The sequence below is a fragment of the Varroa destructor genome, unplaced genomic scaffold (genome assembly GCF_002443255.2).
Source record: "Varroa destructor unplaced genomic scaffold, Vdes_3.0 BEIS01000004.1, whole genome shotgun sequence".
In the NCBI taxonomy this organism is placed as follows: domain Eukaryota; kingdom Metazoa; phylum Arthropoda; class Arachnida; order Mesostigmata; family Varroidae; genus Varroa; species Varroa destructor.
The window spans coordinates 29,731,512-29,752,858 of NW_019211457.1; the positions used below are offsets into that span (position 1 = coordinate 29,731,512).

At 38.7% G+C, this 21,347-nt stretch overlaps 2 protein-coding genes across 12 annotated transcripts in view; one reads left to right on the top strand and one right to left on the bottom strand.

Annotated features, from left to right (window-relative positions):
• The window catches only part of LOC111248727 (midasin), a 29,887-nt gene extending 13,266 nt beyond the window's left edge, over nt 1–16,621 (bottom strand). The window contains exons 1-33 of the mRNA XM_022801568.2: nt 16,086–16,621; nt 14,514–14,968; nt 13,950–14,224; nt 13,442–13,644; nt 12,946–13,278; nt 12,543–12,742; nt 12,162–12,361; nt 11,756–11,935; nt 11,439–11,610; nt 10,909–11,110; nt 10,543–10,722; nt 10,112–10,287; nt 9,546–9,711; nt 9,210–9,348; nt 8,825–9,019; nt 8,507–8,643; nt 8,199–8,311; nt 7,930–8,049; nt 7,438–7,704; nt 6,949–7,147; nt 6,425–6,705; nt 5,863–6,014; nt 5,222–5,495; nt 4,897–5,080; nt 4,427–4,714; nt 4,120–4,272; nt 3,686–3,883; nt 3,075–3,293; nt 2,376–2,654; nt 1,732–1,878; nt 1,271–1,480; nt 604–865; nt 85–200 (exon numbers count right to left, since the gene is read on the bottom strand). Of these exons, the coding sequence (XP_022657303.1) occupies nt 85–200; nt 604–865; nt 1,271–1,480; nt 1,732–1,878; nt 2,376–2,654; nt 3,075–3,293; nt 3,686–3,883; nt 4,120–4,272; nt 4,427–4,714; nt 4,897–5,080; nt 5,222–5,495; nt 5,863–6,014; nt 6,425–6,705; nt 6,949–7,147; nt 7,438–7,704; nt 7,930–8,049; nt 8,199–8,311; nt 8,507–8,643; nt 8,825–9,019; nt 9,210–9,348; nt 9,546–9,711; nt 10,112–10,287; nt 10,543–10,722; nt 10,909–11,110; nt 11,439–11,610; nt 11,756–11,935; nt 12,162–12,361; nt 12,543–12,742; nt 12,946–13,278; nt 13,442–13,644; nt 13,950–14,224; nt 14,514–14,968; nt 16,086–16,175 (6,765 nt within the window). The 5' untranslated portion in view covers nt 16,176–16,621. The remainder of the gene's footprint in view (nt 1–84; nt 201–603; nt 866–1,270; nt 1,481–1,731; nt 1,879–2,375; nt 2,655–3,074; nt 3,294–3,685; nt 3,884–4,119; nt 4,273–4,426; nt 4,715–4,896; nt 5,081–5,221; nt 5,496–5,862; nt 6,015–6,424; nt 6,706–6,948; nt 7,148–7,437; nt 7,705–7,929; nt 8,050–8,198; nt 8,312–8,506; nt 8,644–8,824; nt 9,020–9,209; nt 9,349–9,545; nt 9,712–10,111; nt 10,288–10,542; nt 10,723–10,908; nt 11,111–11,438; nt 11,611–11,755; nt 11,936–12,161; nt 12,362–12,542; nt 12,743–12,945; nt 13,279–13,441; nt 13,645–13,949; nt 14,225–14,513; nt 14,969–16,085) is intronic.
• Nucleotides 16,622–16,752: 131 nt separating this feature from the next.
• Nucleotides 16,753–20,843, top strand: Hmgcl (hydroxymethylglutaryl-CoA lyase). 11 transcript variants are annotated; one of them, XM_022804593.2, is made up of 8 exons: nt 16,755–16,955; nt 18,025–18,196; nt 18,364–18,562; nt 18,832–18,906; nt 19,256–19,390; nt 19,503–19,682; nt 19,877–19,991; nt 20,259–20,843. In XM_022804593.2, exons 2-8 carry the CDS (start codon nt 18,105–18,107, stop codon nt 20,447–20,449), a joined length of 987 nt encoding a protein of 328 aa, XP_022660328.1. In that variant the 5' UTR covers nt 16,755–16,955; nt 18,025–18,104; the 3' UTR covers nt 20,450–20,843. The 11 variants fall into 11 exon arrangements, with proteins under 11 accessions (XP_086842311.1, XP_022660328.1, XP_022660331.1 ...); XM_022804596.2 differs by having other exon boundaries at nt 18,025–18,089; XM_022804600.2 differs by having other exon boundaries at nt 18,025–18,089; nt 18,367–18,562.
• The last annotated feature ends 504 nt before the right edge of the window (nt 20,844–21,347 follow it).

The window sequence follows — 21,347 nt, forward strand, 5'->3', positions numbered from 1 at the left end:
AATGTAGGATTATAAACGGAATTAGAATCCAAATTACAATATTCTTAAAACTCACTGTCTAGGAGGCACCTAATGTATAATTACCTCGTGTCCACGATTACGCATTGCTCTAGAGATTTCGCCATTTCTAGGATCCATAGTGAGAATCAGTCGGAAATCAGGATGAGGAACAATCGTTCGTAATTCGCCATCTTGAACTCCTGCAGCAAGAAATATTGAATAATTAACTACGTTTCGCTTAAATGAGGATACTATGTACACGACGTTCGCAAACAGTAATCGAAATCCTTCAGCGTGCGCAGATACAGACAGACAGGGAGTATTCTATGTAGATGTAAACAGACGTTGTTCCAATTCTGAATACAGCATAACTGCTATGGAGCTTAAGTAGGTACCCAAAAAGCATAACAATATAGTATTGAAATTGGAATCTAATAAAGGCAGCCTTATGTAATGTGGTTTATTACACGATAAATGTGATGATGAAACAGTTTTACAAAAATGCTGTTATAGGGTAGGTAAGAATACACTATACACTGCAAAATTTTACGCGATTTAACCATGCGCATAAAAATGTCGAAACAAAATGAATAAATAATTGACCTGCTTCAGAGATGGTTAGGACCCCGTCCTTTTCGAGTAGACAGTTCAGTCGATCAAGGACGGAAGCCGCACAAAAGTTAACGTTCTCCAGAAGTAACCAGTCGCCATTCTGGAGCGCACGAACGAAAGGTGAATCGACCCACGTAAAGCGGCCCCCGCATGTCAACGATTTGTGTTCTTTGACGAGAGCCTCCAAGCGAGTCAACTGAGGAAGCAGTGATGCTAGAGGTATCCTAGAAACGAATGCCCGCACGACAGCAATCTGCGAGCAACGAATATATAGAACAACAATCACGGATGACAAACTAAAACCTCCTGCTTATAGTTTGAGTGGTATACGTTCTGTTAAAGGTAGAAGTTTGAAACGTAGCTTAAGAAATTGTTTGTGTTAGTCTTCTGGAGCAATGCTCACTTATCGCATAGAAGTTGAAATATTGATTCAACTAGGGTAGCTAGTGGTAGTCGCGAAGCGTACATTGCTTTTGTAAGACAAAAGAACTGTAGAGTTTAAAGCCCTGTCGTTATGCAGGCTACAAGATCTACGTAAGCTTTAGGATGCGACGTTGCTCCAAATTCCTTATTGCGTACATTTAAGGTGGACCAAACTAAAACGAATTAATTATAATGAAGAATTAAGCAGATTAATTGCTCATGCTCTAGCACCTACCCTTTGAACGAATGCGTCAACCGGGTTTTCTGTCTTTGTCGACTCAGTTCCGCTACAGTAGAGGGAATACTCTTTGCTCAGTGAGTACAGTCCCTTTAGCAAAACTTCAGCCTTTCCCAAGCTGTTGTCGTTGAGGTGTGAAGCAATCATCAATCGAACCTGTTCAATCGCTCTATTGATTACCTCTGAAAGAGCGCGGTTTAGATCAACCTGAAACAGCAAAAGAACAATAAAAGTAGAAAGTCAGATTAACAAGATAAATACTGCTCTAAGTAGTATACATTTTGTATTGTACAGCCAAAAAGAGTTAACATTCAGAATACAAAAGAGATCACCTGCTTTCTACAACTGTTTTCAGGAAATCAATATATAAAATCTCGAGTATATTGAATTATAAAAGCGCCAACAATCTTTTGAATAGAAAATTCTGTTTTAATCAGCACTATGATTTGTTCTAGTACCTGTTCGAAGCCACCGAGTAACTCAATAGTATCCATTTCTGAGGTAACGGGTAGAACCGTAAGTTTGCGACCGAGAAGGGCACAAAGCGACTTTACTGACGAGGTTTTCCCGCAACCCGCAGGGCCTACCAGTATACACATTGTACCCTATACACACGTGATATATAGAAGATAAAGTAAAACGCTTAGTTCTGGCATCTAATTGGTGAAAACACAAATTGTCAATAAATTGTAAGGAACCCTGAATATAGGAATGCATTAATAATACGGATATTGAATTGAAGTCACTTTAGTTGACTCATTTGATCTTTGATCTTCTCTAATCCTTTTTAAAAGATAAAAAAGAACTAATAACAACAATAAAAAGTTAATCTGTCGTTAATTAACATTAATTACTTATAACAACACTCACAGATTATTCAGCTATTTAGAGCAAACAAAGTTCATTTAAATATAAACCTATTTTTCATAGACATTTTGAATTTTCTTGGTATGAGCACATACCCTTAAGATTAATTTTGCTTACTATGGCAAATCTAATGATTAGAATTTGCCGATATGTTTCTACGTACTATATACTTATAACTGTAACATTTGAAGTACAATAACTTCATCATGTTTACGCTTTATAGATATGGTTTTACCTGATTAAGACACATGACAATGCTTTCAATTACTCTCCTTTGGCTCCGCAGCAAACGCAGATTGGCAACATCTTCTGAAAGTGATTCAAATCCTGTATTGTATGAACGCTGTAGCAAAAATCCACCAACTTGGAGCCAGTCTGACGTGAGGCGGAGCTTGGGAAAAGGTCGGGCCATTTTTTCGCCAAATACTACTTGACATATGTCAGCCACTTTCTGGCGATCTGCCTCACTTCTCATCCGATCAGCGTAAACGAACGAAACCAGCTCCGACGGCCGCTAACGCGGTGATGAGAAGATACCGAAATTTACAGACAGTTAATTAGAAAGTTACTTAGGTCATTCCGGGTAAACAATTATCACGGCGTTGTGAAAACTATGAAATAACATAGAAGTTTATGATAGATGTGTGCATACTCTTGAAAATAACAGATGCCCTTATCGAGCGCATCCCGATTTGGAACTTATTTGTAAAAAGTAGGCGAAAATTAGTTTTTATTCAAGAAAAGAATGAAAACAAACAACTCCTAGAAAATAAAACAGTGGAAAAGTTCAAAAGGTAGCTGTTTAGAAAATACTGATTTCTTGTTATAATATTTACTATTTATTATTACGAGACGTAACCATATTATTAACATTTTTAAAAGAAATAGAGTTTACGCGCAAATACGCAGAACTGTGAATTCTGTATGTCTTTACCATTTTGTGACGGATAACCATATCTGCCCATCTGCACATGTCTCTAAGGTTAAACTCCCACGGCGCACCATTGTGGCCCCACAAACCTCGTGTTTGGACCTCGTCACATAGGACAGAGTTGAACTGAACCATGGACTTCAACTGCCCGGCATCCAATGATGGGAATAGAAGCCGAAGAATCAGGTACAAGTCCTCTTCGGTCAGGGGTTCCATGTACACCTAATAAACAAGATAAGGGCGTTGAACACCTATGATATATGAATTACAGGTCTGGTTTGAACGGTTAAATCTCTAGTTGAAAAAAAATAGAGGTAGGTGGTTCAAGTTCCGTCATTGACATAAAACACAAAATGTGTCATTATATGAGATGTCTCATACAGGAATTTCTGTAAAACTAAAAATTCTGACGGTCTATTTCCGATAAAAACTACTACAAATGCACAAAGGAATAAAGCATGCATATGCCGTTTACAGTTATGTTACGGTTCAGTAGTAATCTTTTTTATACAGTAACTTAAGCGACTAAACTTCCAGCTGAAAAAACGGTTTAAACCCTACCAATAACATACTACACGCACGGTGTGATTAAATAAAGTAGCTAAATGCCGTACCTGGGTGAAGCGATTAAGGAACGACTTTGGAAGACCTTTTCGTCCACAGCCTTGCCTGTGAGGATTTTGGCATCCAAATATTCGTGTTTGGCCGCGCTTAACAGCGAAGGTCCGACTTAACTCAGGGACAAAGATTTCGCCACGATGGTCAAGACAAGCGTTTAGGCCCTCAAGTACGCTTTGGGAAGCTAAATTCAACTAAAATAGTAAGTTGAAGTTAAGAAATTTAACATACATTCACATTGACAGTAAACGACAGCGAAGTAAGGAAACATTCAAAACGGATCTGTAATAAATGTTCATCTGTACTATTAAGAGCACAACGTGATCGCGGCTTCTGGATTTTTATATTATAACCAAATTTTGAAGGAATAGGGACTATAAATTGATGTTGCCTTTTAGATGAAAAGTTAAGGGCATCATCAGGGACCTACTTCATCGAGAAGTATCCAATCACTTCGTTTTAACGCCCGTAAGAGCGGTCCGTCACGCCATCGGAAGCGTCCGCCGACACCTCCTTCAACCGGAAGATCGGCTCCGAATAAATCAGCGATATCTGTTTGTTCTGATAGATTAATCCGCGTTATCTGTAATAAGAAAGCAAAAAAAAATCTAGTCAATTTTAAAAATATATAACATTCTATTATTCACATAAAGCATACGGCTATATCTGAGCGCTTCGCCTGTACGAAAATCTGTCGGACAATTAGAAATATTATTGAGATAATTAATAGAATTTACCTGTTTTCCGCATTGTTTTGCAAGCGCAATAACAATACTTGTCTTTCCAACGCCAGGCACTCCTTCTAATAGGAGGGGCTTCTGGAGTCCCATAGCACGTAAAATACGCATCGCATTGCTGCAGCTTGTCGGCGCCGAAAAATTGAACTCGAGTAAACGCGTGGGGGCGCCTGCATGTTTGAGTAACTTATATGGACCCACTGCGAGATGCTTATCCGTCACGCGAATTGATAGGCATTGATCTTCCAGCAAACATAAATCAGGGTTAGGCATGCTTGCCATTAGCACCTGAAAAACGTTTCGACACAATATGATTTCAGAAGAAGCGCATTTTCTGTAAGTTTCCGTTCCCCATACCCGCCATTCAAACTATACCGGATATCTAATCCGATCATCTGATTGGAGTTCTAAACATAACGCGATTAAATGTTTTAATAATTATAATAGGTAGATTTTTATTGCTTGCGTACCCCAAGCGCTTTAGTACGAGCTGTTTTGAGGTTGTCTCCCTGCTCTGACGCGTTTCTTGTGCCCAAAGAGTCCAGAAAGATCATGGCGGCGCCGTGAACGAACGCTGTCTCCGCATTTAGACGGTGCGCATAGACGTTGATAAAGTTTACCCACGACAGGATGTCACGCAGCGATATTACGGTCCTGTACATTATAATAGATATCAGATGACAAAACTCAGAACTTAAGTGCTGACAGAGAAACCAATAAATCGAGGACTGTCTTGATTTACATGAAATGGAAAATTTACAAAATACATAACGGCGTATTAAAACTTGTTCATACCTCTTTCCAAATTCTTCCTGTTCAAACCAACGCATAAATTCCATCATGCCGTTGGCTATCCACTGCTTGGCTTGTTCATTGACGCTATCATTTTCCGCAAGGTTATGCTGGATCACACAAAGGAGATCGTCATCGCACAAATTCGAAGGACACCAAATTTCGGTAAACCGATTTCGCAGAGCGGGTGATAACTCCTTTTTACCAAAATCCCCACCGGGGTTCATCGTTGACGCAAACCAAAAATTCGCGGCAGCTGATATACATACGCCATCGCCTACGTGAAAAAAATCCTTGCGCATTAACTATCGGACGTCCTTATAATTTCCGATACAATCCCCCTTAATATCCTTATTATCGTTCGCATAAAATGAGTTTCAATTACAGTAATGTCAGAAATACGATATTCTGACACGTCACGTAAAAATTCTGCTAACGCGTTTTCTAATGAAAATTAGCTGATTTCCTTTTTATCTAATATTTATTATCCATTTATACTCATCGAAGTGACACCTGTTGTTTAATAATAAGTCTTACATATCGTTTATATATAGCCTTATATAATCGTCTCAATAAACTATATTTTATATTGCTTTTTTTGAAAATACACGTCACCTTAAGTAACTGGCACTGCGAACACAAACCTTTTTCTGCTATGAAGATCGTCTTCTCGATTTCAAGCAAGGAGTTGAGCCTCTCCAGAACGGAATCATCTGCCAATGAGATCTCATCCGCGAGAAAGAAATCTCCGCTTTGCATGGCTTTCACGAGGGGGCCATCATTCCACTCAAACAACCTTGAGGCAAGAAGGTAATACTAGACAGCTAATCGTTTATGTAATGCGTTTACAAGTAAGTAGTGATGTTAAATACGTTTTACGTATTGTTCTCTGTACATAAATGCTCAGGTAGTCAACCTTACGATAATTCTTTGGTCTCTTTAAGTAAGCCTATTTGAGCTAATCACAAGTAGTCAAGTACGAAAGTTTAAAGAAGCACCAATCTCAATTTCTTTTCATGGTCGATATAACAACACCGAATACAACTGTTGCAGAGCAAAGCATAGCTAACTTGTGCTTCTTAATCTTAAAGATATACTTTGATAATACTTTAGGTACAATAGTTCATAAAGGATAATTCTAATAAATATAAAAATAAAAAAAGGTAAAATATTACAACTTTTCAACATTTAGTAATAATGGCTTACCTTCCAGAGTCATCGTTAGACTCCGTTTCCGTATAGTTCTCTTTGGACAACTCATCGGTACTTGTTCGTCCTCTGTATGGCCGAAGACCTCCAATGAAATCTGCCGCCTCCGAGTGCATATGACAGTTTACAGAGTACAATCGACGACCGTGCATTCTTGCAAACAACTGAACCACGGTTGTTTTGCCACACCCGGTTTCGCCAACCAACAATACGGGCTCCCCAAACTTCAGAGCTTGTCCGACTAAAACGGCAAGACGGCGGGCGTTTTTCGTCCAAACCTTTAATCACAAAACAAATGACAGAGTTAACTGACTAACATAAATGCTTTAAGCATGGCTGAAGAGTCAATAAACACCATCAAGTCCTTCTTCTTAACATATCCGGAAGAATGTCCTGGCTTAACTGGCTCTGTATTAATTTTTGTAGTTCTTCCATCTATCTCATTTACTGCTCAACTAACGTTTGCTGAATCATGAATTTTAACCAACAGTTTCCTTTTACACCTCGCATATTGCACTAACCACATGGGCAAAGTTGTCTTTATCACAGGCACTAGTCTCGCATTCCCATTTGTCTAACATTTCCCGTACAGACTTCGTTGTATCTGAGCTGCTCCATAACGCGTCTCTGTCGACCTCACGTTTGAAAACCTTCCTGAGCGCCCGACAAATAATCTGCTCTTCTTCATTACGTCGGACTCGTCCCGCTAGAAGCATGTACCTAAAAACATAACAAAAGCTTATCCATAGTCTAAGCAATACATTTCGAAATGTCGTTAAGCCTCACTTACATGTTCTACGCATATACAGCATAACGTACCATACTAGCTAGTTCGGATAACGTTTTCGTCCATGTTGTTATCACTTAACAAGTAATTATTAAGATTCGAACTTGTACTTCGAATTCTAAAAAACTAGCAAAGTTTTCCTTGTTCAACGATGTGAATCTGAACTGTTAAAACGATGAAAAAATGAAAAACGATGTGAAGAACAAAATGCCCTTGGACGTACCCCTCATCGGCGAGCAGCTGGTCCCAATCGTGAAACCCAGTTCTTTCAACTCGGCGATAGCGTTCCGCCCACCGGAATAAATCCCGGAGTGTTATGAATCCCTGCTTTCCAGCAAAGATCCCTGAACCCTTTCGCTCTAGTTGCAATTCTGACATGACGCGAATCATTTTCGTTGCATGGGTCGGCGACACTGCACAACGCTTTGACAGAATCGTTACCAACTCCGATGGTGGAAGTTCATTAAAGTGGAGCTCAATGAAACGATTTCTAAAAATAACAGTAACGCAATGAATGAACACGGAAGCAATAGATCATGTGGATTAGTCAACGAATGTGACAAGGCCATAGAGCGATAAGTTGAATTTAGCAAAATGCAATACTGCTGCAACCCTTTGCTTAGATGCTGTATATTTTTTCTATAATGAAAAGACGGAATGTTTTAAGCATCGACGTAAAAAGAAGAAGTCTATCCGTCTGCTAAATATAATTTACCTGAAGGCTCGTGAAAGTACTTTTCTACCCGCATATGTCCCCGGCGGGTTTTGGGTTGCAAACAGCATAAATTTCGGGTGGGCAGTGACCTCTGTTTGTGATTCCGATATGAAGAGTTTTCTGCAAAATGTGAAACGGTTGACGGTTAATAATATGATATACAATTGATTATGGTTAGATTTTAAACACAGGCAAAATTTTCTGCCTTTAGAAAAAAAGTTTGGTATGGCAACAAATTTGTTCGAGAATAAAACTTCCCTACTGATTACCTATTATCATCAAGCACCCGATTTAATGCTTCGAGAATTTCAGAGCACGCAAGATTGAGCTCGTCTAAAATGATCCAGTGGCCTTTACGCATTGCCTCCACCAAGACTCCCTCCTGAAAGTACATACGTGAAAGAACACGTATACAGTGCATATATAGGGTGAGTTTTTATAAGTATTGCTGTTATCTTAGTCTAACCATATCTGTTATACGGTTACATTAAAAATGGGCAGTTTTTCTCAAATAGGAACAGGTAAAATTAGGAAAAGGACTTACGGGAGTAAAGAAATAAATACTCGATAATCTTACCTTAAAAACGAGAGCCCCGTTCTTATCCGCAATATATTGGCCGATATATTCAGTAATATCCGTATGTTCATGATTGTTGACACGAACGCATTTATTCCCCGTGCATTTCGCTAGATAGGTGATCAGACTTGTTTTCCCTGCATCGTAAGGAAAATAATTAGAGTAAAAGCAAGGAAGAAGTATAAGATTTAGCCCAGTTATTGGAATTTTGAAATCCTGTAATTAGATCGTACTATAGGAAAATTTCCTTTTCCTGAAAGCATGACCAAAGTACATTCGCTAGTCAACGAATTGTTGTTTGGCCTGTTCAACACTAACCTACGGACGTTTCTCCTTGAATAAGCACCGGATGCTGTCGTGCGCTGACTGCTCTAGCAAGATCTTTCAAGTTTTCTCGTACTGTGTTAGTCAAAATGTAGTCTTCAGGAGTTTGAGGCTTTTCGTCACCACAAGGTACCCAGTATCCTTCAAGCTGGACAAAGTTGCCACCAGATGGTTGTTTTAGTTGTTCACCTGTTCGGAAAAATTTGCGGAACTAAGTCACTGGGCACTGCGCAACATCTCAGCAATTCTGTTAAGTTTGAACACGGGATTGTTCCATTTAAGTCGATAACATATAGCAATAAAGCTTTCCATGTATTGGAAATTTATTGGAAACTAATTCCAAAGAATTATTGGAAAATAGTTCTTTAAAAAATCCTACCAAGAAGACTAGCAGCCTTGGGGCCCAGGATAGCCCTGGTGATTTCATTCTGTACAAGCTTATGAGAAACGGGATCCATTTGTGTGATGAAGCTTAAACAGAATCCTTCGTAGATTGCCCGATCTGCTTGTTGACAGTCCTAAACGAAAATAACAACATTAGCCCGAACAGTTAGTGAATGAGCCATAAAAATCTTCGTTCAAGCTCCGTATAACCGATACTAACCGGATGCAGCTTAAACAAACACATGGAACTTACCCACCTGCAGGTAGTACACAGGTGACCAGATTATTTAGTTAATATCTGCATTTGTTTGGATTATGGATAAAACCAAACCTGAATCATTCGACCAGCAAAACGCGTAGCCCGACAGAGCGTACGCAGGCTGTAGTGTGGTCGGTGTCCTGTGCCATCGGCGAGTTTGGTACGGCCAAGCTCTCGCAATCGCAGGTAAAGGTCAACGCATTGCCCAACAACGACTGGAGATGCTCCCCCAAGATAACTGTACTTCCGATGAGAAAACAGTAATAAACTTAGTTCATATATAATTTATTAATACATACATGTTACGATTCATTCTTATTTAATGGTTAAATGTCAATCTTTGCGAAGGCAGACAGTCGCAGCAGTAGTCGCGTATCACTTGAAAATGCTACTAAAAACCTTTACAGGAGTCGATGAGGCAACTAGAGTCGTCATTCGATGTTAAAACTCCTTACAAAATCTCTACGTTTTATCAACTTTTCCAAATAAACGAAATTATATGTTTTTGGTATGGAATTCTAAAAACATTTTATTTCTATAAACCCTCAATAATATGTATGTATAATAGATGATTGAGACTGAAGTTTTAGAGGCGGTTTATTAAAATGCATGGTGTTGACTACGTCTGTTTGACAAACCTGTGGGCAACCAATTGAAGGTCCGGAAATTGAACTATCTCTTCAAAGTAGAGCTCTGTGAAACGGTTACGGATACCAACTGGTAGATCTTTCTTTCCGACATCTGTGGCCGGATTCATGCATGCGAATATTCGAAAATTCGGGTGACATTGTACTGGATCAGCTTCTCCCTTCTCCTGAAAAAATCAAATAAAAGAAGGATGAGATTATCCAATCAACATATGAAGGTCGTTGGCAAGGACGCAATGACCTCCTATAATGTGAATGATGTTAAGAATAAATGAATGACCAATAACACGAGAAGTCTAGGAGCAACTTTTTTGAACTAAGAAGGAAAAATTTCGGGATTCCCTTTATCATTGCGGTGCCACAGTCGCGACGAAGAATGCAGCAGAAGTTAGTAACATAATCACTTGTTTTGCAGAACTCACCTGTAGAAGAAGTTGGCCATATTCAAGAATAGAAGCTAAACATTCGAGCATCTCAGTCTCGGCAAGGTTGATCTCGTCTAGCAGGATCCAGTCCCCGCGACGCATGGCCTTCACTAAAGAACCCTCAATAAATGCGAATGACATCCGTTCGTTCCCTAGCTTGTCGCTCGCAAGTTGTGTCTGAATCACCCAATTTAAAGTATGATTTTAGCAACGCCAAAATTAGGTTGACGAGAATGATTAAAGATATACGATAAGAGATAGTACTGGTTAGTTTAGACAGTTCAAGGCCATATGGCTCATATAGCGTAAACCGGAAAAAATTATCTATCATTAATCTTTGTTGATGTAAAGCAGAAAACTTACCATAACGGCATGCGCCCTCATTCCGAGATCTTTAAGTTTCTCTTGCCAGTTGCCACCGATTTGTATGATGCTTGCGTTCACAGCGTCCGCCATTTGCTTACACGTCTCTGAAATTGCGGCACATACCTTCCCCAGAGCTTTTCGCTCATAGGAGATCATAAGAGTTTCTAGAAAACTGCGATTCCCTTCTAGTAGTTTTTTCCTATAAGAAATTAGCCAAGACAGTTAAAAATTAAAAAAGGCTATGGTGTTGGAATATGCTTGTAAGAAGGCAGCGATGTCGTGTGTACAAATATTTAAGGTATTCATAATATTAACTCAATTCGACGATTTCCTTTAACGTTTTGGCTTAAACTATTAATAATTCCCCAGTTGGTATTTACAAATATTCGAATTAGTTTAGATTATGAAAAAAAAAACATATACTGTACACTACTGCCGAGAAAGTTAAATTACGTATATTTTACTGTTCTTCTATTCTACTAGCAAACCAAACAAAGAAAGTAATTAAACCTCAAAGAGCTACGTACCGTACATTAAGGAGATCCCTCAGTTCATTAATAAAGTTAAGTACAGTGAACGTTGAGGCAACGGGCTTAAATCCTCCGATTAGATCGACAATGTCTGTTTGCTGATTTAAATTAATCACCGTCAAGCGATTGTTTGTGTGGCGGGCTAAATATTGCACGACTGTAGTCTTGCCTGTACAAAAAGGTTAATCCGAATTCACCACTTCTCTTACTATAGATAGGGGTAACAAAAATACACTCAAACGAAAAAATGCTTCAGGAATAATTCTATAGAAAAAAAAGGAATAAAAAAAAGAATCAACGGAAGGTGTACAAGCCTGTCCCAGTTTCTCCAACAAGAAGAACAGGCTCCTTGCAGGTGATACAACGGATGATCTTCTCAAGCACGTTAAGGGACACACGAGTTGGGGCAAACTTATCACCCGTGGTCCCATATTCCTGCAACTGCAACTTTTCCATGGCAGTCATTAGCGGTCTCTTACTGACAGAGCAACGTCCTGCAAAAAATTACATATGTATTGGTTGATCTGATGTCCAGGCTAATTACGGCAAAAAAAGTGAGCAAAAGAGCGACACTGTTAATAATTCGACATTAGGATTAGAGTAAAAATATGTTAGTAACAAGTGGGAGCCTGTTCAACTAACTTTAAATAAGAATGCTTGTCAAGTGGTACCTTCAATACACAAATATTTAATATGTAGATCGAACTTACGAATACTCACCGACAGTGATGGATTTTTCGTCCAACTGCACGTTAGGCTTCCGCTGCTCAACAATATGCTTCACATCATTTGGCCCCATATTGAATATGGGACCTAAGTATGCCTGAGCCAACGATAATTTCAAGGAGGGAGAGTCTATAAATTCGATTAGGCAATCTACAGCATCCAAAAACAATTCTTCAGGATTAGAGCAATCCAAACTGTGGAAAATGTAATAAAAAAAACAAGGTTAATTAATATAAGGAACAGTTAGCTAGCAACTACTGACTACTAGCTAGGAAAATTTCAGAGACATTCTGCATACGAGACGTTAGTACATTCATAACTGTACAAATTCTTCCTTGGCTACATTAGGTGCTTTGTGACATTCAAAATACGTACCGGAAATTTTCTGCTAATCTCTTAGCCAGCTTAACGAGATCTCTGAGGGATATCACTCGTTTACAGTGACCTTCCTCTTGTAGCCGTGTTTGTAGTCGACGGTAAAGATGGATAATTTTGGGAAGAAAAGGTTGTAGAATCGGTGCATGACTACCCAATATCTGTTCTAGCTCTGCATCATTTGGAGACGACACGTGAACCTACAAGGCAAGTTTGAACTTTTTATTAGATGAAAACAAGAACTCGCGAATTCATTAATATTTCTTATTGGTCTGTTGAGTATGAATAAGTCATTATTTCATCCATACTCATCAATATGGGATAGCTCATATATCTTTATTAAGGTACATATACCTCAATATCTTTATTAAGATATTGATTAGGTTGGCCACTTTCTTCTAACCTTGGTCAATAAGCCCTCAATGGCTTGGCAGGAGCCGACCATTTCTGAATGGCCCTGGTGTTGAACTCTCCCGTGGGCTTTATCCCCTCCCAGTAGCCGCATCGTCGTGAAAAGACGAAATCCACTTGCAGCTGTCAGGCCACCATCCAGATTTACTCCAGGGAGTCTCCGCTCCTGAATAAGAGGCATTAGTAAGGTCACAATGTCGACTGGAGCAAAGTCGAGATCCTCCAGAAGAAGCCACTGCCCATTGGTCACTGCCTGGTAAACCAGACCGGGTTGCCAACAGAACTTCCCCGGAATATCCGTGCAGCAGTAGGAGCCCACCAGCATCTATATGAAATAGAGGATTCAAAAAAATAGAACCAATCCAGACAGGGAGAAATGTAGGAAATTACATCGGTTAAAATAGTGCTATCGGTATTATTTTATAGTCAGGGAAAATAATGAACAGAACGTACCAATTTAACCGACGGGTGGTAAAAAAATTAAATACCTTGCTATCGGCGTGGTTTCCAAGCTGTACTTTGACTAATCTGTTGCCTGTCATACGAGCCAACTCTTCCACAAGAAGGGTTTTACCCACACCAATTGAGCCCGTGATGAGAACAGGACGCAAAGACACTATAGCAGATGCAGTTTCACGGAGCGCGGAGCAAATTGAAGGCGTCCGTACGATGCTTGGCAAAGTAGATACATCTTCAAATGAAAAATATTACAGTTATTTTAAACAAGAGCAGCGTACCGTACATAGCTGAATAATAAAGAGGAAATTTATACTGCATCAGTAGAGTGAAGAAAGCAATACTAGAAAATCACGAATATACATCGCACATACATAACGTTATTATTAGTCATACACTACTTAATAAATAACTTTTAACCTTTTACTGGTTATGCAAGAGCAAAATTTGAGAACACGGTAATGAGGATAAGTATAGGATATAGTAAATAGTATACACATATTTGCCTAGCTACAATGGACGACTACAATCACTTTGTACCTGATTTTTGCTGAATTTGTGACTGGTTTTCCTTTGTATCTGGCTGCCACTTTTTCATAAGCGTTATACCCTCCACATTAATAGTATGACATCTCCTCTCACCCAGCGACGAAATTGGCTCAAAGCTTAAGCGGGTTTTCGTCTCAATTGACGAATGAAACTCATTCTGTCGAATGCTAATAAATACTTCTTCATTTTTAATGTGCCTTCGAAGTAGATTGTCCAGATCTGATGGGCTCAAACGACAAACAAGTGCCAAACAGTGACATGCGATCCTACAATCAGGAAGCACAAATAATTCAATAAATCAAATAATTATAACTCGTAAATCATGTGACGCCAAAGTCTTAATGGCGAATTTGTCCTCGTTCCGATATATCCAATTATCCAACATCGGCCATTTTCCAACATGGCGTCTTTTACGATAAATATGTATAAGTTTTTACGTATAGTCTCGATATATAAGTTCCTCATTGAGGTAAGCTTTTCTATCATCTCAAGAAGTAAAGTTGCATTCAACCAATACGAATAGTAATAATATAGTAAATTAGCGAAACGACAAACCATTGTAAGACGGGATTATTTTCCACCGTTTCGCTCTTTTGCGACTCTTGCAAAATATGCGTCAAACAACTCCAATCCCAGAGTGATCTGTATAAATCTGGATTTGTACAGAGCAGAACATAGGCAGTCCGGAGCACGTCAAGGTCGCTGATATTTGAGGACAATTTTTTGCTTTTTTTCGTGGGCGGCTGTTCCGTGACAGAGAAGCGGGCCAACAATGACGCAGTGTCCTTTGTCGTGAAAAACTCTTCCGCCCAGCTGATGATCTGTCGTGAGTTGTAGTTACGATTCACAATCAAACTGGACAAAGCGCATCCGACTTCCTCTATGCAAGCCGTGCTCCGCAAGCGATTCAGCAGGTCAACTAGCAGATCAGGAAACACCTCCTGAATGTGCTGGCTATGACCGTTGACAAGCAACTGTGCAGACAAACTTTCGACAAAAGATATTTTTTCCTGCAATTATTATAAAACAGAAAGTTGCGTACAACTATTTTAAGTTATGAGTATGACAGGTTTTGCCATCTAATGGACTTTACATAGACGACAGCGGAGCTTTTCTTTCCACCGTTACTTCTGCACAGATTACAGATAACTGTGCATTCAACTAAAATGATAGTTCGTGTCAAAAATAGCATACAGACATGAATTTTACCCAATATTAATTAAACATATTACTAAGAGATCTGTTGGTTTATTACCCTAAAGCGGTCTTCGTAAAGGGGTTACTCTAAGCTAATTTTCTATAAACCCCCAGAGCTCTATTCTGATTGATTAAATCGTTGAAACAACCAATTCTGCATGCGCAAAATACGTCCACTGATGGCCCTAATCTCTATCATGTAAAGAAAAATGTTGACCAAATACAAGCACGCGCTATTACGATTTAGAAATAGCCAATTCACTAGTCGATTGATTCAAATTAAATTGTCCATTAGCAACACGTCGGCCCCAACATCAATAAAAGTGGGCAAATTAGAGATATGAGTGGTAATCGAGCTACTTTGTAAAGAGGGTTTTGACTACATGTTATGTTCAATTAACAATAAAGAATAGTGTTACAAGTATTCTATATGTCTCGCCTGAACCTTTAATTTTTTTGCTTTAAATTTGTCTCTTAATGTAGATACATTTCAGTATAGCGGCCTTTCATAACACCCAACAACGGGAGGTAAACTCTTCATAGATTCCTCCGTTTGCTTTAAAAGCTACAAGAGAATAATCGGACTTACCATAGCGTAAAAAAACTGTAAAGGTTCTGTATGCTGTTATTAGTTCCTAAAATTCATTCATCTAGATAAATATCCGTCGCAATATGCTTATTCATGGCGGAGGTGGTGGAAACGTATCCTTTAAGAAGGATAAAGCGTTATGAATTGTGACTGCATTCTGATTTAAGACTCTAGCTCAGCGGTACACACGGTGTTTTTCATTGTACGTATATTGAACATCACGAAAGTGTTAGCTCAACCATATGGCTCTGAAAAGGAAGGAAAATAGGACGTACTCTAAATCAGTACACCTTTTGCATATTTATATATGCCAATTCTAGTTTGTTTGTCCTATGCTGTACCTTCGAGTATCGTGCTTCCACGGTTTTTCCACAGGCCCGGCATACCTCTTGTAAGGTTTCGAGCCTCGGCTGCAGCTCTTTCGATATCATCGCGCCACGTTATATAGGCATCTACGCTTTGCGAAAATTACACCGTAGATTTATTTTCTTTAAACGAGAACATACCACAGTCATGCGCATATAATACCGGATTCGCAATACACAGATTTCGGCACTCGCCGCACTAATCGAGTGATTCTTTAGCAGGAACCTATTGCCTCGTTCTTAATAACAACGTTCACAAGTAAATACGTACATCACAGCACTAGTATGCGCCGTGATCTAGCACGTGCGCGCTAAATTCTGACCAGCGCGAACGCCGCCCGCCTAAATTGAATTATGAAGAACATTCGACAGTCACATTCCCTGGCTATCTGTCATTAGGGTCCGAAAAGCAGTGAAGATGTAATTGAGCCAACAAAACGTCAAAATAGTTTATAAAAATTGGTCGTTTATCGTCGGACTAAATTTCACAATATACAGTTGGTCTTTTCTGGTGCACTTTAACTCACCGTCAAACAGAAGACGGTCTGCTTTCTATTATTGTCCAATTATATTCGACAAATAGCCAATGTTATTATGGTAGAGGGTTTTTGAGAAAGGAGGGGCGGAGTGGTATGACTGTAACGCGGGGGCAGATAAGCAGAGCATTCCAGTACGGCAGCAGTGGCGGCTCGAAATGTTCGGTTTTATCAGCTTAGCCAGCGGCTAACAGCAGCGGAAGATAACGACAGAATTGTTTAACAGGCGAAATTTTCCAGGACTAGTTGTAGCGTGAAGATTGCACCATATCGGTGGTACGAAGCAAGGACGCCGCGATTCATTGAGCAAGTATATTATGCCTTTACATGATATGTAATAGCTTTATATTCCAAATATTTAATGTCGAATTGTATCGACCGTAATTGAAATATATATGTATAGCAAAAGTGACTATGTGCTTGATAAAAACGGGGATCACTCTGAATATGTGACAGTAGTTCGGCTTTTTAGTGTCGAGGCTATATCGCGCAGTGTCAGCTGGCCAACAGGTGTATGTACCACCATAGGGATATTTGGAAGGACGCCACAATCCGAGTATTGAAAAGTATTTTTTGCTTCGGATTAATGACAAGGAGTGGACTATAACTAAACACATAGATCTGCCTATTAACTAAAGATTATTGTTGTGCAGAAGTTGAATTATCCAAAAGTAAATGTAAAAGAAAAATGTTACATAACACATTGCCTTTGTAACATCCTTTCCTTTTCTTGAGTTAGTAAAGCCTTAAAAGCGAGACGCCATCAAGAGATCAATCAAGAGGTTCAAGAGCGAGAGTTACGGCGATCTAATTGTGTCTTGGATAGATTCTGACGGTCGGAAATAAATAGCACCTTCGGGCATATTACGTCATGTCCTTCTTACCCTTTACCGCCGGTATAGCGTGTATTCCAATCCAGCTATCAGCAAAATTCCAGTAAACAGCCTAGCGAGCTCGAACTAAACGACAAATTATTTGAACTTTTATCAGTACTTTCTTGGGACACAACTCGGAACAATATAATCAAATGTGATAAAGTGTTATATCATTAAAAAAAACCGAATAGCTTAAGTTCTGTTTTGTTGCAATTGTTGGCTCCTACTGGATTATTTTTAACGTTTTATTTTGTATCATATATGTGATAAATGTACGTGTTAGTTCATATTAATTGAGTTAAAAACCTTAATGTTCACAAAACGAATTATCTGTATTCAAAGCATAAAATTTGCTGGGAGTGTCACACACGAGCCACAAGCAACAAGCTCTAATATCATTGAGGGGGCACCTAAGAAGAGCACAATAATTAATACCTACATCACGCTGATTTCATTACAGAGGCATACAATAATCAAAATGTTATTTCCATGTAATCCTTGCAGGTATTTCAGCGTAGCGGCAGTATGTTACGAAACATATCGCAGAGGTTTTGCTCTTCTTGGAAAAGGTTTGCAGGTCCAATATGAAGTGTGACCGTTGCGCATGCGATATATATGGGTGTCGCATTTGGCGATATCTGTTGGCTAGATCTATAGTCAGAGCTGCAAATATGCGGTTAGTATGTTTGTAATTGCATTTTCTCTTGCTATTTACAGAACAAGTGGTCTACATTAGGTAGAACCTCAGAATTACTCTTCTCTGTATCTAATTATTAGGTACTTTAAGATGTCTCCGGTAGAAATGAAATTATGGCATATAAGTGTGATCTGTAATTTGTTTAGTAGGTATCCATCTTTTGTCAAGATTGTTGAGGTGGGACCTCGTGACGGCCTGCAAAATGAAAAACGTTTGGTATCCAGCGACGTCAAGGTAGCCTTTATCGACAAACTTTCGAAAAGCGGACTTAAATGCATCGAAACTACTGCATTTGTTAGCCCAAAGTGGGTACCACAAATGAGCGACAACAAAGAAGTCTTCAAGGTACTAGAAACTTCATGTAACAATATTAACCAATAATAAAATTTCACGCTGAACCACTTTTTTTGCAATGGCCAATCGATCTCTTTAATAAGGTAAAACTAAGCGTCAGCTCATTTTATCAATTCATTAGAATGAAGTCTTAGACAACGATGTTAAAAAGCATTAATCAAAAAACAAAATAATGAGGCCCACAGTAAAACGTTAGATGCAAATTTTCAAATAAGTTGTGATAACCTATTTAACCAATACAATGAACTATTTATTTGAAGGCGATTCGAAAAGAACCGGGTGTCAGTTATCCAGTTCTGGTACCGAATACCAAAGGGCTTCAGTCCGCTCTTGAGGTAGGCCGAGTACTATAATACCAGTTTGTGCTGTCCATGCATTATTTATAATAATAATAATGTAAATATTTTTTTAAATACTATTTTTCTTAACGGTCACACCACTCTATGTACTCCTGACATAACTATTCGATGCATCACCTGTCATTAGCTTATATATCAAATGGATCTTCTGTCGGGTAATTCTGCAGTATTGAGATTTTAGGGTTTAGATGTATTCAGTAAGCTTGAACCAATGTTATATTCTTCATTATTTTTTATATAGAACTTTGTTGTTTATTCCAGTAAACCCATGTTTGATATGTCTTCATATCCTTTGTATTCGTTTTTCTTGCTCTACTATTCTTAGGTTGGTGTGAAAGAAATTGCTGCATTCGGAGCCGCGTCGGAGACCTTTTCTCAGAAGAATATAAATTGCTCGATTGCTGAGTCTCTCAAAAGGTTCGAGACCGTCATCGAGGAAGCCAAAAGGCATAAATTGAAGGTGTCTATTAATAGAGCTCTATCACTTTATACTGTAGTACTTTGCTGTAGTAGATGTTTAAGTTCACCAGTGTCAACAAGCATGCACTTTTTTGAATTTACTTGTTTGTTAGATCCGAGGTTACGTCAGTTGTGTCGTTGGGTGCCCTTACGAGGGCGAAATTAATCCAACAAAGGTTGCGGAAGTAGCAAAATATCTATTCGATATGGGCTGTTACGAAATTTCATTAGGGGACACTATCGGTGTGGGTACCCCAGGAACTACTGCCAGGATGCTCGAAGAAGTTACGAAGGTACTGTTCTTTTTTAAATAGACGATAGATAGTAGAATTTTATCATATCACAAGGGAAGGCAGAACGTCTAAAAAAACTATTGGATTCTTTTATCTTCAGAACCAGCTATTACTAAACAGCTAAATTGATTTTATAACTTCATGCAGATTAATCCGTAATATCCGAAGGAATTTTTTCTCACATTTTATAATAGGTGTTACCTCCAACGGTTCTAGCAATGCACTGCCATGATACATACGGTCAGGCTCTGGCTAACATTTTGACTGGATTGGAATTTGGCATTTCCACTATCGACTCGTCTGTTAGCGGTGAGTCAAACAGGTTATTACACTTTCACAAGGTCTGATTAGCTTTAGCTTAAATATAAAATCATATAGTCTTTCTGTTAGGGGTGAGCAACATAACGATCTTTTTACTAGATCACATATTATAGCAATTTTATATGTTTATACTTTTTTAGACTTTTTATTTAGCTATTGATTAGTATCACCAGTTAAAAAAAGCCATTTATATTTTCTTGTGGGTTCATCTGAACTCAAAATACCTTGATTTTTCGACACGATTTGGTTTTCTAGGGCTCGGCGGTTGCCCGTATGCCCGTGGGGCATCGGGAAATGTCGCTACTGAAGACGTGATTTACATGTTACATGGAATGGGTATTCAGACCGGAGTAGATCTCAATGCCATTATGGATGCAGGAAAATTCATTTGTGAGGCAACTGGCAAGGAATCTGGCAGCAAGGTTGCAAAAGCCTTGACAAAATGACAACTTACCTATGCATAATATAAACAAACATTCCGCATTCTTAATACGACAACAACAGATCTTCAAATAAGCTATTTCTAGTTTTTTATATATCGTCGTACATTAGGCGGTGCGCTTTTATTACACAGTGATCCAATTTCTATATTAATATTAAAAAAAAACTGCACTTCTATACTAAATTAAATACTAGTTTATTAAAAACGAAAAGCAGTTGGTTCAACGAATATTTCTGTGCGTATTTACTGATAAAAGAACTCATTACAGCCAAGAATAAATATATACATAGATATGTTTATATGGTTGTTGCAAGGCAAGCAAATCTATAAAATAGTTAAGAAAGTCGATGTGCGCTGGTTATACTTGTGGCAAATAAAATATCTTTACCAGCTGCTCATCCAGGTTTTTATTTTTTTATTGGGAAGAATCTCTAAGCAAGGCTGACAGACATACTGCGGGTTTTATCCGATATGAGATGAGCGAGCCGTATTTGTACCTGTTCGATAAAAGTAACGTGCAGCATATGCTGGAAAATGTCGGATGCAGGTATGTGGAAATCTTGTGCTACGAGTCAGGAGACTTTCAGCTCGAAGCTGTAAGATAGTTTAGGCCGATGGCCGACCAATAACAACAATCCCTCAAAAACAGGGGTGAAAAAAAGTCGGCAACTTTACTTGATTATCGCAGCATGATTTGGACACAAGATGAAGCGATTTAATTGTTTTTTTTACGGGTTGTTCATTACTTCCTTTATTGACGTTTCCTACGTAAGAATTGAAAGGTAACTGCTTGATTGTAACCGATTCTGAATTGCTGTCGAAAATATTTCACAAATGGGAAGAATATCGGTGATCAGAATGACAAAAAATAAATCGTCTTTTTAATTAAAAAGGGATGCAAT

Bases quoted from the DNA above. Each gene is read 5' to 3' on its own strand.
- Hmgcl (XM_022804593.2), top strand. From the start codon at position 18,105: ATGAAGTGTGACCGTTGCGCATGCGATATATATGGGTGTCGCATTTGG. The intron at 19,683-19,876 runs GTACTGTTCTTT...ATTTTATAATAG, and splicing joins TGCTCGAAGAAGTTACGAAG to GTGTTACCTCCAACGGTTCT. The intron at 19,992-20,258 runs GTGAGTCAAACA...TTGGTTTTCTAG, and splicing joins TATCGACTCGTCTGTTAGCG to GGCTCGGCGGTTGCCCGTAT.